The sequence below is a fragment of the Ascaphus truei genome, chromosome 2 (assembly GCF_040206685.1).
Source record: "Ascaphus truei isolate aAscTru1 chromosome 2, aAscTru1.hap1, whole genome shotgun sequence".
Taxonomy (NCBI): Eukaryota; Metazoa; Chordata; class Amphibia; order Anura; family Ascaphidae; genus Ascaphus; species Ascaphus truei.
In genome coordinates this window covers 486,925,988-486,941,080 of record NC_134484.1, presented here as the reverse complement: position 1 = coordinate 486,941,080, position 15,093 = coordinate 486,925,988, and the positions used below count along the sequence as shown (strand labels likewise).

Sequence of the window (15,093 nt, the reverse complement as noted above, 5' to 3'; positions counted from 1 at the left end):
AAAAAAAAGGATGGAACGGGGGAGGGGGGTGTCATGTGTACATTGTGTGAACAGTATCTAAAGTGCAGTCATGATGTACACAAAACCTCACCTCTCTCAATGTACTAAACAGAATGAGAAAGAAGATAAAGACGGAAATTTTTATATTATATATTATTAATTAATATTATTATCAATGTGCATTATTTATGATTATCCACCGGCCCTCAATTTTCAACTGACAGAAGAACTGAATAAAGACTGCATTTTGTATTATTCATGATTATTTGTATATTTGTATTTTTTGTTCCTGATAAAATAAATATTTATTTACATTCATGATAATCATAGACACCCCCCCCCCCCTACATCAAAGAAAAAGAAAGAATGACAAAAAGTGGTAACTTTCTGCATCAAAAACATGAAATCAGATTATCTTTTTTTAACTCTCTATTTCACAGTGCTGTGCAAATCAGATTTACATATCAAATTCGAGAAGGGATCACAAGCGTTACCGTAAACAAAGCCTCAAAGGGTTGGGGGGGGGGGGTGGATGGGTGAGTCATGCGCAGTAATCATCAGCTAGCTCCCTTCCCAAAGAGGATTACACGCAGACGCAGAGAGGTGATGCTCGGCTAGGGATGATTAAAAGCACAATGACAAGCTTTAGAAACGGAATGGTTTGGGAGAGGTGTCGATAAGACGTTCAAATCCTTGAGCGAGCCTTGTGTGTGCGTGGGGGAGAGGGGTACAGGGTACAGCTGCATGAAGGATTAGCTGTACTGTAGTTCAAAGACATGACAATTTCAACAGGCAGGTCATCATAATAATTTGATCCTCACACCCTCAAATACAGGTACATAATAACCACACAAATCAACCATGTGCAGTCAAACGTGCAGTCAAACGCACAGTGACGCAGGCAAAAGCTACAGCACAGATTGATTATCGTAATATCAAGATGGTTTAGGCAGGCTTGTGGAGAAAATAAAAATAAAAAAGGACGAGAAAAAAATATATATATTTTTTGGTCACTCACTCTTGAACTTCGCAAGCAAGCAGTGGTGATGTTATAGACGCATTCGCAGTAATCATCAGTTAGCGAGCAGGAATGTGATTGAAACCAGAAAGACACACATTCAAAGGAATGGTGTGGGAGAGGTGTACTGTACTGTAGATAAGATAAGAAGTTGAAATACTGCAGTGCAGTAAATTAGCCTGTCTGTGCGGGGGCGAGCGAGGGGAGAGCGCTGTATATGCCGAAATGTGATACTGTTACAGAACACACCTATGCGTTTCAACAATGTTCAAATGAGACATACAGTACTGCACATGCATGTATAAATATGCAAATTTATAATTACTCCGCGCGCACACGCAGACTGTGTACTGACATAGGTTGAACTGCTAAAGTATTAGACTTTGAAGACAACAGCTCGCAAACGCCCCCCCCTGAGTTTTTAGACGGTATTGCAGTATTGCAGACAGCGATAATAAAATGCTAATATTACGAGTGCTAAAATACCGGAGCATATTCCGTAAAAAAAATTAAATACTGCATCTGCCCGCGGTTATCAGAGTTGTGCCGATACGGCCGCATGAGGATAAAGGCGCCCGCCACTGTATCAAGTGGGGAACTGGTTGACACAGCAGAGGTAACAGTGGAAGATGAACAAGGACATTTGAACTCTTATACAGTGATTTCTTTGTGGATGGCCACCGCAGGAATTGGCTGTTAGAAGAGCTCTCCATCCTCCACTGCTTACGATAAATGTCACTTGAGTATCCTGCCCCATCAGTGGATGATCTACTACACCATATGAGTAGGTCACTCGGGAATAACCAAAACGCCTGTATTTCTTACAGAAAATGTGGGTAGAACTACTATATATTTTCATCCTATTTTTTGGTATCTCCAAAGTACTACACTATATATTTTTCTTGTTTGTTGTGTTTTTTCTATTTTTTCATATTCACCTGGATGAGAGTGCGCCACGGACTCTGTAAGCAACCTATAGTGTAAAGATACTGTAGATGCCCATGTATGTATGTCTTTATTTATATAAGGCCCGCAGTGTACTCAGCGCTTTATAGCAGAAACAATACAGTACAGGGAATTATAATGCAATAAGTGCAACAAACACAATCAGACAATAGGAATGGAAATCCCTGCCCTGGAGAGCTTACAATCTAAGTGATGCAGTGACTACACTGCCCATGTAATCTTCTGCCATAAGACTCACATAAATTAAACGGCTCCATTTTGTGTCATATTTTGTCAGTCAAAAATACTATTCATATAATTTCCCAAGCACGCGGCATTGGTGTAATATTTGACTCCTCTCTTTCCTTCTCCTCTCACATTCAAAACAAAGAAAAAAAGGAGCACTGCAGAAAAGAACTGGAGGCAAAAGCAGAAAAAATAAAAGATTTATTGAGGCACACAGCCTAAGCTAAAAGAAAAACCTCCAACGCGTTTCTCGCCATGGGCGCTTTATCAAAGAATGGATTCAAGAGTCTAGAGAGTGTCACGTTATAGGCACTCCCCGCCAGAAACACTGCCTACCTGTATCCCAGGTAAAAAAAGTCCCATGGGAACAAAACAGTCCGGGGAAAATGTAACCACGGAAAGAAGGCAGTATAACTGTGGGGGAGAAATCTAGCAAAAGGACACAAAGAATACACTAACAATATAAAGAATACAATACAATATAATTTCATGTTAACATTGGTATAGGGCTTTGAGGAACAGCTAAACTAAGTTGTGGGCCCCAGGAGGTATCCACTAGCTAGGTCTTAGCAAGCTATTCAGAGCTATATGGAGAGGCACCCTCTGGGCACACTGCGACAGTGTCAATCAAGCCTCATGGTATTTACCTTTCCCAATGTGGCAAAAACCTCTCCTGCGATGAAGCAGTTTGTGCTGAAGGGTGAGTGGGGCTACCAGATTTCTACCAACCCCAGCACCACTGTGCCCCACCTGCTTTTCCCTCCCTATTGGGTGGTCTCACCTGCCCCCACCCTCAACTCTCCATCCCCCGCTGTTTATACCTACTAAGTGGGGGTTTGTCTTGGAGGTGGGTGTGGATATTCTGAATGCACAACAACCCAGTGGGTTCATACCCATAATATAGGGTTGTGATAACCTGGGGGTTAGTTGAGGGTATTATGAACTCACTCAACACAGCCAAGTGCTCCTCATTACTTGGAGCCCCCCCCCCCCTCCCCCTGTTTTGGGCAGGCAACTCCATGAACTTTTGGGAGTTACCATCCATATAGCATATTGTTACCTGCACTTGTCACACACTATGACAGCAGCTAATATACTACTGCACCAAGCACCTTAGGTACAGTACAGATGGTAACAGTGCTCAGCACCTCGTAGGTTGTAACCTCTTGTTGTCCTCTTATTATTATATATGTATGAAACAATTTATTATTTTCATGCATTGGAGGAAGAGTGCTCGCTTGAAGGTTCTCTCTTTATGTTGTATTCAATAATAAAAAATTTAAATAGACTCATAAGGACAATACAAATTTAAATGAAAAAGCATCAAATTTAAAAGTGGATAGGACGTGGAGAGAATAAAATTATTTAAATTAAATTAACTGTAACATCAAATAATATAATCATGTAATAATATACATATAATAAATGTAACCTCAACTACCAAGGCAAAGAACAATTTGAATCTTGATAAGGGGAATATACATAATGAAAAGATGTAAATAAATAAACCACACTGAGAAAATTGCCACAGTAAGGATACAATACTACTCATCAAATGTGACTAGAGAGACATATGTATCTCAATTATAGAAACAAATGTATATGAAAAACACACAGTATTATATAACCTGAGAATGGGCAAAGGAATAATATAGCTTAGAGAAAATGTTTTAGGTCCCATTCTGTATTAATCCCAAAAGGGGATAGAGTATTAAGTGAGTGGGTCCAAAACATCTCACGCTGATTAAGCTGTTTAATTCTATCACCCCCTCGTGTAGGAACAGGTATAGATTCAATCCCCTCGTGTAGTGACAGGTATAGATTCAACCCCCTCGTGTAGGAACAGGTATAGATTCAATCCCCTCGTGTAGTGACATGTATAGATTCAATCCCCTCGTGTAGTGACAGGTATAGATTCAATCCCCTCGTGTAGTGACAGGTATAGATCCAATCCCCTCGTGTAAGAACAGGTATAGATTCAGTCCCCTCGTGTAGGAACAGGTATAGATTCAATCCCCACGTGTAGGACCAGGTATAGGATTCAATCGCTGAAAAATGAAAGGTGGACAAGTTTCCCAATGTACAATGTGTAAAATGTTTGGAAACTGGGAGCATCTGATCTAGTTTTTAATAGTACGAATGTGCTCCATAATTCTGACCTTCACTGGTCTGATTGTCTGCCCAACGAATCCCTGACCACAACCGCAGGTAAAGTAATAAATCACAAAATTACAATGAATAAAAACTGGGATTGTGTTTGTTTTCTTACTGTGTACAATAATCAATAGATTTGATAGGATTGGCATAGCAACAAATACAGATTAACCACATTTGAAAAAAAAAAAAAAACTCTTATCCAAGGAAGAAGGGAAAGAGAAAATTATCGGCGTAAACGCGCCACAACTGTCGTCCTACAGGCTGCCTACAGAGGTATGAAAACTCGTCAGTTTAATCATCTAGTTCTCCCTCACCTGCTATCCTAATTAAGGAACAGGTATTTATGGCAGCTAGGTTTGCTGCTTCATTTTCTTTCCTAGAGCCTGGAGGCTGGAGTCACGCTGCTCCTCTGTATCCATTTCGGGGAGGACGCCCCCATCATGACTTTCACTGTCCGGAAGAATTGCCGGGACTCTTGGGACGCTGTCCCCATCTATCAGTTAAGCTATGTCTAAAGACTGGATATTATTGCGTATCTAATGACCCTAAATGAGAGGGTATTAAGCTGGGGAACCAGGTTAATTAGGGATGGGTCCCTTGAATTTGTTTTCCCAAATGCGTTTTATCCCATCTATTGATGGTCAGACGCCCATAACTCTGCATTTCCAACCTTTATACGTGTCTGAGAGCCATATTGCACTTCTAACTCTGCTGCATGTGGCTTGTCCCAGAACACCCAGCAGGCCTGGGGACTTCCTATGAGAGGCAATTAACCATGAATATTCACTAAATGTGACCATGCTCCTTGTAACAAGATAACACCCCTTTGTGCAGACAAAGGTGAAAAGGTACTCACCAGAGACAGGAAATGGAACAGTTTCACTCTTTATTGGGGTCAGATGTTCCTCAGTGACCGGCTCTTCTTTCTCTGACTTAATCTCTAACCTCTCCAGCACAACCACTGGGAAACCTGGCAATAAGAAAACCCATCATGTAAAGCTGGGAGTGGGGGCGCTTCTTGTGACATCAGTATACAGAAATACTCTATACTGATTCCTATGGGGGAGGGGTGAACGGATTGATTTTACTTTGTTATTAACCCTTTGAGTGCTGAAGTTTTTACCCCCGAGTGCGGTGGGCAAACTGGGGGTGCGCGACCCCCAGGGGGCACGAGATTACCGGAGAGGCGCGCAGGGTTTACAGAGGACCCGCGCGCTTCCCGAAGCCACTTAAAGTAAGTGCCGGGGAAGCGGTGAAGGCCTCTGTAAACCATACTAACCTTGATTCAGCCGGCATCTGGAGACGCGGCACCATGGCAACGCGGGCTCGTGACGTAACAGGGTTATGTGACGTCACGTTGCTATGGCAATGTGCCGTCATGACACCAAGACGCCGGGAGCCAAGGTAAGGAGGGGGGAGGGGGCGCGTGGAGAGGACATCCAGCAGGGGGGGGCGAAGGAAAAAAAAAGTTTGCGCCCCCCCTGCCTTAGACAAATTATTTTTTTCATTAGGACAGGTATCTTATAATTGTATGCACGCTTTAATATTATTTCCCAAAATATTGTACACATTTCAGCCCATTTTTTTAAAAAGAATCTTTATATTACGGTGTTTACAGACACATTTCCAAATATCACATTGTTGCACATTGTATTTACATATACATTGGTTATCGTATAATGTTACATAGATCAATACATATTTGCGATACCAATTTTTTTTTCCATTCCATTTTTAAACAGACTGAATACAGATAAGTGAGGATGTAAGGGTACTTACCCCAAACAGGAAATGCATCTATTTCTTCCTTTATTGGGGTCAGATGTTCCTCTGTGTCGGGCTCTTCTTTCTCTGATTTCATCTCCAAACTCTCTGGTACAACCACTGGGAAACCTGGCAATAAGAAAAGGGAAACCCATCATGTAAAGCTGGGAGTGGGGGCGCTTCTTGTGATTTTACCTCCTCTGATATTGGTATAATATAATACCTCTTGTAAAAAAATGTATTACTAGCCCTTCTGGCAGAACATGACAGATGTGAAGATATATTATCTTCTTACCTGCTGGTGGTTCTATAAGAAAATAAGATTAGTTTGGGTGTTTAACTCACAAAACAGCAAAATAATCAGATATTCCCTCTTTGCAGGTTTCAAAGACACCAAAATATCTCCTCTACTCACTAAACAGGTGTGGATCCATGCTGGCAGTGGGCAGTGCTGCTCTGGAGGTGCTGGGAGCGGGCAGCGCTGCTCTGGGGGTGCTGGCAGTGGGCAGTGCTGCTCTGGAGGTGCTGGCAGTGGGCAGTGCTGCTCTGGGAGGTGCTGGGAGTGGGCAGTGCAGCTCTGGAGGTGCTGGCAGTGGGCAGCGCTGCCTGGAGGTGCTGACCGGAGGTTATTTAATCTATATATGTTGGGTTTTAGAAGGTGCCTGTATATAAAACAGAATTGTAATGATCAGTTTTTTGGATAAATATACAGCATTTAGTATCAGCTCTTTCACACCTAAATCATTAACCCAAAAGGAGTCAGAGAAGACAGGGGCACCAAAAAACACATATGGTCCATTCGCAAACAGGAACTTCATTTCAAACACTGCAAAACTTTAATGGCTCAGGATTGTGTCACAACATAACCATCTAGAAAAGTATAAAGATAGTGGGAGATTAGCAGCCAAAAGACCAGTAAAGTCCTCATAGTGTAACATAGTAACATACTGTACTGTTCCATATTATGAATAAAAAGCAGATACAGTACATGAGTGAGACTGATAAATGCTCCCGATACTCTCTCAGGTCCAGCAGTTCTGCTCCATACTGACACAGTCTCGCTTTCCTATGGGTAATGCAGAGGAACCAGTGCAGTAACTTCCCCTCACCTTACCCCCCCCATAATAAATAGGGGGGTTTGATCCCTCGCACCCTCATTAATTTGTTCCTCGATCACCTCCAGTTTCTCACATTCAGCACATTTGTACCTGGCAGGACATGCTTATATAAAGGAATGCCTGGGGAAACACTGACATTTTACTCACTGATTATTTATTTTCCCCTGATCTCTCAATGTCAGCACATGACATGAGGGAATAGGCTCTGCCCATCTGAAGGTAGGACACAGACTTCTGACCTGCTCACACCCTTATAAGCCCGTCCTATTATGACGGGATCACTGCTTCCCGACCCAGATAATTTCCAGCGGAATAATTATATTCTGATACTGAATCAAAAGCTCTATTCTCTGTGTTATATCTGTGGAACGTATCTACACGTATAATACAAGTATTGTAAACACAATAAGACAGTCTGTCTGTGAGTGGGTTTATTGGTTTTGCACCTCATCCCAGGCTATGTTTAAAAGCTGTGTTTAAAGCAGCAAGCATTGGCTTAAGGGGTTTCCATGTAATAATGGACTTGACAAAAGTATATATGTATATATATATATATATATATATATATATATATATATATATATATATATATGTATATGTATATGTATATGTATATATATATATATATATATATATGATACGAACCAATCCAAAGACCAGTAAAGAGACAGCAGACCGCACGGGGTTAATCCAAAAATCTATATTCACAACATGAAATACACGTAAGCCAACGTTTCGGTCCCACAGAGAGACCTTCCTCAGGGCCGTGCAACCCACAAGTGCAAGTGACCAAACATATATACCCTCACCCATAGTGCAATGCAAACAAAGGGAACCAATCACCAACATGCAATCAGACAAAATATGCAACATAGCTGTGCTCCGTGCCCCCTCCCCTATTACCTGATTATCCAAATGACTCATCATGACATGAGAGTGGGCACTTAAACTATTAGGAGAGAGACACCCTTAGACACTGGTCCCAGGGTCTACTGCCATTGCGGGGGATAGTCGCGCGCCGCGCTTGTGCAGTGGGCCAAAACATATTGACTGCCGGAGCGCCAGCAGGGCGAGTGCGCCGCGCATCACAGCTGTGAGCAGACGCCTCATTAACTCTCCCTGGCCACCAGGGACGCCGGCAGCGCAAAACGCACATGCGCAGTCTGAAAAACCGCCTCGGTGCACAGTTACCCGCACACTGACAGTAATAATGGGCTAAACAGAATAGTAATACACAGAGCGTTAAGGTGAACCACAGGGGGACAGATGGAGGTATAGAGCACAAGGAGCGCATAGCATCACCATAATCTATAAGGACAAAGGAAGTGCAAAAGTGCAGAGGGAGTGATGCAACAGAGTATGAGTGACAAACATATAAAAGGCATAATGCAAAATTCAATGAAAGCAGGGAGACAGCTACAAAAAGCAGCTAAGTGAAAGTTCCTCATTTAGGCCACCAGGTGTCAAAGTTCTTAGTTCATAAATAAGCCTTGCTTCCTGTTTAAGCAAGGTCCTGCCCCTGTCACCCCCACGGGGGGGGACTGGAACCTGCAGAATAGGCATACAACGAAGTGTGGCCAGTGTGTGTCTTTTTTCTTTGAAATGTCTAGCCACAGGTAGACACTTCAGATCTATATCAGCGGCATCACTCAGTAGGGCTTTTCTGATGTTTGAACGGTGCATGGCCATACGTTCTTTCAGCATCCTAACAGTCTTCCCGATGTACAGCAATCCACAAGGACACTTAATAAAGTACACAACGAATTTTGACTCACAGTTCAGTGGTTGTTTGATTTTAATCGGTGCGCCACTATGCGGGTGATTGTAGCTAGGGCCCAGCTGCATATAGTTGCAGTTGGTACAGCCATGACAGCGGTGCGAACCAGGTTTTTTGGCTAACCAAGTGGTGGGTGTGGCATATTTGTCTATTGGGTCAGATCCAGTGACCATGTCGCCAATGTTTGGTCCCCGACGAAAGCAGAATAGAGGTGGCTCTCTGGCATATGCACCAATCCTCTCGTCATTCTCCAGGATGCGCCAATTGCCCCGAATGCAGCGCTTAATGCTGTTAGTAGCAGTACTGAATGTACTGACTATATTGAGCCTGTTGCTCACCGGTCTGCCTGACGAAGGTGTCAATAGTTCACCCCTATCAACCTGTCCAACCTTTTGCAAGGCAAAGTTGATGTCCTTGGCCGAATAGCCCCTCTCCCGGAAGCGTGCGGCCATTTGGGCCAAGGCCCTTTGTGATTCTTCTGGATCAGTGGTGATTCTTTTCACTCGGAGAAGCTGGGAGTATGGGAGACCCCTCTTAAGTGGTACAGGATGGTGGCTGGCTGCACAAAGAAGGGAGTTCTTGTCTGTACTCTTCCGGTATATTCTAGTAGCCAGCGTGCCTCCAATTTTGTACACTATAGTGTCTAAAAAAGCGATTTCCTGGTAGCTGTGGTTGAGGGTAAAACGGATTGAGGAGGGGATTTTGTTTAAATCAGAAACAAATGCCAGCAGCTCATCTTCACTGCCCGTCCACAGAATGAAGATGTCGTCAATATAGCGAAGGTATTTGACGATATGCCGTCCATGCGTGGTGTCAGTTAGTATGTGCAACCGTTCATACAAATCCATAAACAGATTAGCGTACGACGGTGCCATATTTGAGCCCATGGCAGTACCCGTAAGTTGCAAGTAGTAGTGTTTCTCAAATTTAAAGAAGTTCTTATGGAGGATGACCTCAATGAGCAACATGAGAAAGTCCACTGGTGGACCCTGTTCGACTCCCTGTTCTTCCAATTTTGTGCGTACTGCTTCTAGGCCCTCTGCATGGGGAATGTTGGTGTACAGGCTGGACACATCTAGCGTAGCAAGAATACATTCTGCTGTGTTAACGGAAAGATGACTGAGCTGCTCAATAAAGTCCGTGGTGTCCTTGATGTATGAACCCATTCCAGCCACCAGGGGCTGTAGATAGAAATCCACGAATTGTGAGAGGGGGTGGCACAGCGACCCACGGGCCGAGATGATGGGTCTGCCCGGTGGTGCGACTATAGATTTGTGTACTTTGGGTAGTGTGTATAATACTGGCATCACAGGGTGGTCCTGAGTCAGGAATTTGCTGGTTTCTTCTGTGATCCAGGCATTATTCAAGCCCAATCGGATGATGCCATCAATCTCCTTCTTGTAGGCTATCGTCGGATCCCCCGGGAGGCGTCTATAATGATGTACAACTGCAAGCTGTTGCTCAATCTCCAGCTTGTAGTATTGATAATTTAAAACCACAATCCCTCCACCCTTTATATACCTATATTCCTGACTTATTTTAGGTATCTTAATGTTTTTAAAGAAAGTTCCCCTTGCTTCTAGGTTTACCTCACCTTCTCTATACAGTGTGCTATAGTATTCTTTGAACACCTCATTTATTATTTTTGCCTCTGTGGTTATTTCTGTCCTATCATATATTCTAGTAATGGGTTTAGTTGACCTATAGTTTCTCATAAGATTTCCCAGGAGCCTTCCCGTTTTGTTCACGTGTCTGAAAAATTTGGCTTCTTTTATTGATTTTTTCCCAGTTCTTTTTTCTCTAGCCACACCTCACATATAGATTTTTTCTGGTTATATCTTTCTTTATTTTGAGATGTTGGGTCTGTTTTGAATTCTCTAAATGCCTTGCTAAGTTCTTTACTTGCTTTGCAGAAATCCTGGGTTGCCTGTTTCTTCCTTTTAGAGACATATGCCATGATAACGCTCCTAATTACTGCTTTTGATGTTTCCCCAAAAAGTATGGGGTTCGTCTTATGTTCCTGGTTTGTATTCTCGAATATCTCCCATGCTCCCTTTAGGCAATTTACAAAATCTTCGCTGTCTCTCATGTAGTTTGGGAATCTCCAGGTGTTCGGCTTGCTCTACCTAATCCCATGTCTAGATCTAGGCGTACCATTAGCACTTATTCCCATGATCTGTTATTTGTACTATTTGTTATTTATACGATTGTCACGTGTATTACTAATGTGAAGCGCTATGTATATTAATGGCGCTCTATAAATAAAGACATACATACCATAGGAGAGAAAGAGGTGCACAAATATATCTAACAAACAGTATTAATATGTATCTGTGGATGCTGCCACAATGTAAAGGAAACACAAAGTTCCAATATATATATATATATATATATATATATATATATATATATATATATATATATATATATATATATATATATATCTATATATCAAGGGGAGAGGAAAAACAAAAAGGCGCAAACCACTGACCACAATGCTTAAATTACTAAACACTAATAAAGTTGCAGTGCAATGAAAGTCCAATCTGTAGAATCCTGAGTATGTGATACCCTTTAATAAAGTCTTTTTAGACGAAACGCGTAGGGCTACGGTAGTCTTGTCCCTTGGATTTTACTAGCTTGCTGGACTATATTCCTTATTCAAGGCAATTGGAACTTAAAAACCGCTATTAACGGCCCACAGAGGAGCTTCTGTCTATCTGAAGTGAAAGCGGAGCGTCATCACGCTGACATCGCGAGATTTCCAGCCGAGGAGGAGGAGATCTGCATATACAGACGTCGGACGCAGACGGCGGCCTTTGCAGTTGATCCTGCGGCTAACAGTTCCCATATTATAGTTCCAGACAAGGATTTTATCCTGACATGCTCATTTTTATCTGTGATTTCGTAAGTAAGACCTGTGCTTACATTGTGTGTCAATAATACATAAATACGTCACCATATCTGGCTATCTTCTCATTTATAGATCCCACTCAATCCAGGATTCTACAGATTGGACTTTCATTGCATTACAATCTTATTAGTGTTTAGTAATTTAAGCATTGTGATCAGTGGTTTGCGCCTCTTGTTTTTCCTCTCCCCTTGATACATACATACCAGGACTGTCCCCGGGCAAACGGGTCAGCCTCACACAGAGAAGCTATAGCCCATAACACACACATGATGCTGGCCCCTGTGGTAATGAAGGAGTTAAACTCCAACCAATACTCCCTCAATCTAATTACTTTCTAACTCTATTTAATAACGTTCCCAATCTTATCCTCACTGATTCCTAATGTTAATTCCCAATGTAAAATAACCCCCATTATCTCCCAGTCCCTGTGATACAGGAGGAGTAACCCCCCCAGTGCCAGAGGCTCCCCCTCACTATCAGAGGCTCAGCCTCTCAGGCTCCTGTGTGTAAGGAAGCTCAGAGCAGCACTGGGATAATGTGCACAGGTCACACAAGGGAGGGGAAGGGAGGAGGAGGAGGAAAGCACTTACCCAATAACACAGGCTGAAGGTCTCTGTGCAGCAGGGGGTGGGCAATGTGAGGGGGACACAGGACAAGGGACTTAGAGGCTTCAGAGCCTATTCCTCAGTGTGTCCCCCCCTCAGTGCCTGAGATGTGCACTTTATCCCCCCCTCACTGTGTGTGTACTTCCTATGGAGGGTGGGGGGAGCCCCTGTGATCTCTCAGTCCTTCCCTGTGGGAGTGACCTGGATTCCCCCCTCAGGATGTGGGACAGTCTGTGCTCAGGATCAGTGTTTCCTGCCGGAATCAAACCTCACACACCAGGACATCCGGCTGCAGCAGCGGGACCATAAAGAGGGAAGAGGGGAGGCCAGAGCGCCTCCATCCAGCTCCTCCTGAGCTCATATGGAACAGTGACCCCTGGTGGGCTCCCAAGCAAGGTGCGATGAGCGCCCCCTGGTGAGAGCTGCACGTGGTGCTGGCTGTGGGCTGGTGAGAAACATAGTGACAATCTCACCCCCATCTCCCACCGTATATAGTGCGGCCTGGTGATATACTCTGTGCTGTGTGTCTGGTGATATACTCTGTGTCGTGTGTCTGGTGATATACTCTGTGTCGTGTGTCTGGTGATATACTCTGTGTCGTGTGTCTGGTGATATACTCTGTGCCCGTGTGTCTGGTGATATACTCTGTGCCGTTTGTCTGGTGATATACTCTGTGTCGTGTGTCTGGTGATATACTCTGTGTCCGTGTGTCTGGTGATATACTCTGTGTCCGTGTGTAGTGACGTCTGGTGATATACTCTGTGTCCGTGTGTGTAGTGACGTCTGGTGATATACTCTGTGCTGTGTGTGTAGTGACGTCTGGTGATATACTCTGTGCTGTGTGTGTAGTGACGTCTAGTGATATACTCTGTGCTGTGTGTGTAGTGACGTCTGGGGATATACTCTGTGCCCGTGTGTGTAGGGACGTCTGGTGATATACTCTGTGCTGTGTGTGTGTAGTGACGTCTGGTGATATACTCTGTGCCCGTGTGTGTAGTGCCGTGTGGTTATATACTCTGTGCCCGTGTGTGTAGTGCCGTGTGTCTGGTGATATACTCTGTGCCCGTGTGTGTAGTGAGGTCTGGTGATATACTCTGTGCCGTGTGTGTGTAGCGACATCTGGTGATATACTCTCTGCCCGTGTGTGTAGTGACGTCTGGTGATATTCTCTGTGCCCGTGTGTGTAGTGAGATCTGGTGATATACTCTGTGCCCGTGTGTGTAGTGAGATCTGGTGATATACTCTGTGCCCGTGTGTGTAGTGACGTCTGGTGATATACTCTGTGCCGTGTGTGTAGTGACGTCTGGTGATATACTCTGTGCCGTGTGTGTAGTGACGTCTGGTGATATACTCTTTGCCCGTGTGTGTAGTGACGTCTGGTGATATACTCTGTGCCCCTGCTAGCTGATCTTCTTTCTGTGCTCCCGCCCCCTGCCTCTTATTCCCTCTTTCTGCTTCAGCTCGGACGGTGCTTCCTTTTTTATATGTCAGCCTCACACAGAGAAGCTATAGCCCATAACACACCAAAATATAACAAGATCCACCGCTCTCCTATTATAACAACTTGGTAAATAAGAGATATCACAGGTGCACAAGGGAATGATTGAATACGATGCAGCCGGAACCCCTTTTCCACCATTTGTTGTTGTGGGGTGGGCTATGCTGCACGTAGGGAACGCTCCGTTACGGAGGTTCCGCATAGAGGGAGCTGCCATGTAAGGTTGGCGCAGGCGCAGGACTAAGTCGGCAGGAGGTTGCGCATGCGCGGGCTAAGTGGCAAAAGCCCGCGAAGGAGGAGAGCTCGGATTGGAGGGAGGCTAGGGAACTACAGGTCCCAGCAGCCCCACGGATCCCTCGTGACGCGCGAGGACCAATCAGGTGCGAAGAAGGGGAGGAAAAGGAATAGAGACGCGCACGTTGGGTGAGAGCTGGCTGTAGGAGGAAGGAGAAGGAGCTCCGGTGTAGGGAGGCAGTCCGCCCCCCTACCTAGGCCTCATACCCCAAGCCCAGTTAGGCCCTGAGCCCCAGTAGTGTGAAGCTGAGTTAGGGACTGGCCCTAGATAGGTTCCGGATTCCCTTATTGTTGTGTGATCGCTACCGGGACAGTTCTAAGTTGGCGGGAGGTCTGGGCTCAGACCCCGCTACCAAGTTGCTGCGTGTCTGGGTGGGATCGCCCCGGACACCTACGGGTGACGTCATCCAGGCCCACACCGATCCTTTGTGAAGACTGTTGCAGGACCGGGTACTGGAGTGCCCGGCAGGTAAACTTCAAGTGCACCAACGGTACAATCATTCACTCAGGACACGGTGGCTGCGCAGTCACATACATATACATTCACTGTCTCACTTGAGGGTGGGGGAATTATTCAAGGTGGGAATTGGACATGGGGTGGGATCACCCGGTGAAGGGAGAGGGAGGGTGAGCATCCGGCGAGACGCTGAGTATAGTGTCTCCCCAAAGAGGGACACCTGTTGCTGATAGAATAAGAGAGAGGCTGTGTCTTGTGTTCATGCCAGTAAAGTTCATTGGTTGGTTATATCGCTGTGCG

The 15,093-nt window shown here is 44.5% G+C and overlaps 1 protein-coding gene across 2 annotated transcripts in view; it reads right to left on the bottom strand.

The window, feature by feature from the left end:
- The window catches only part of LOC142488427 (uncharacterized), a 1,092,840-nt gene that overhangs the window by 970,260 nt on the left and 107,487 nt on the right, over window positions 1–15,093 (bottom strand). Inside the window, exons 1-4 of one of the 2 annotated variants that reach the window (XM_075588929.1) lie at window positions 12,530–12,828; window positions 6,546–6,792; window positions 6,146–6,259; window positions 5,223–5,336 (exon numbers count right to left, since the gene is read on the bottom strand). In XM_075588929.1, the coding sequence (XP_075445044.1) occupies window positions 5,223–5,336; window positions 6,146–6,259; window positions 6,546–6,564 (247 nt within the window). In that variant the 5' untranslated portion in view covers window positions 6,565–6,792; window positions 12,530–12,828. Of the gene's footprint in view, window positions 1–5,222; window positions 5,337–6,145; window positions 6,260–6,545; window positions 6,793–12,529; window positions 12,829–15,093 lie in introns of those variants that run through there. The other variant, XM_075588928.1, reaches the window with a different exon arrangement.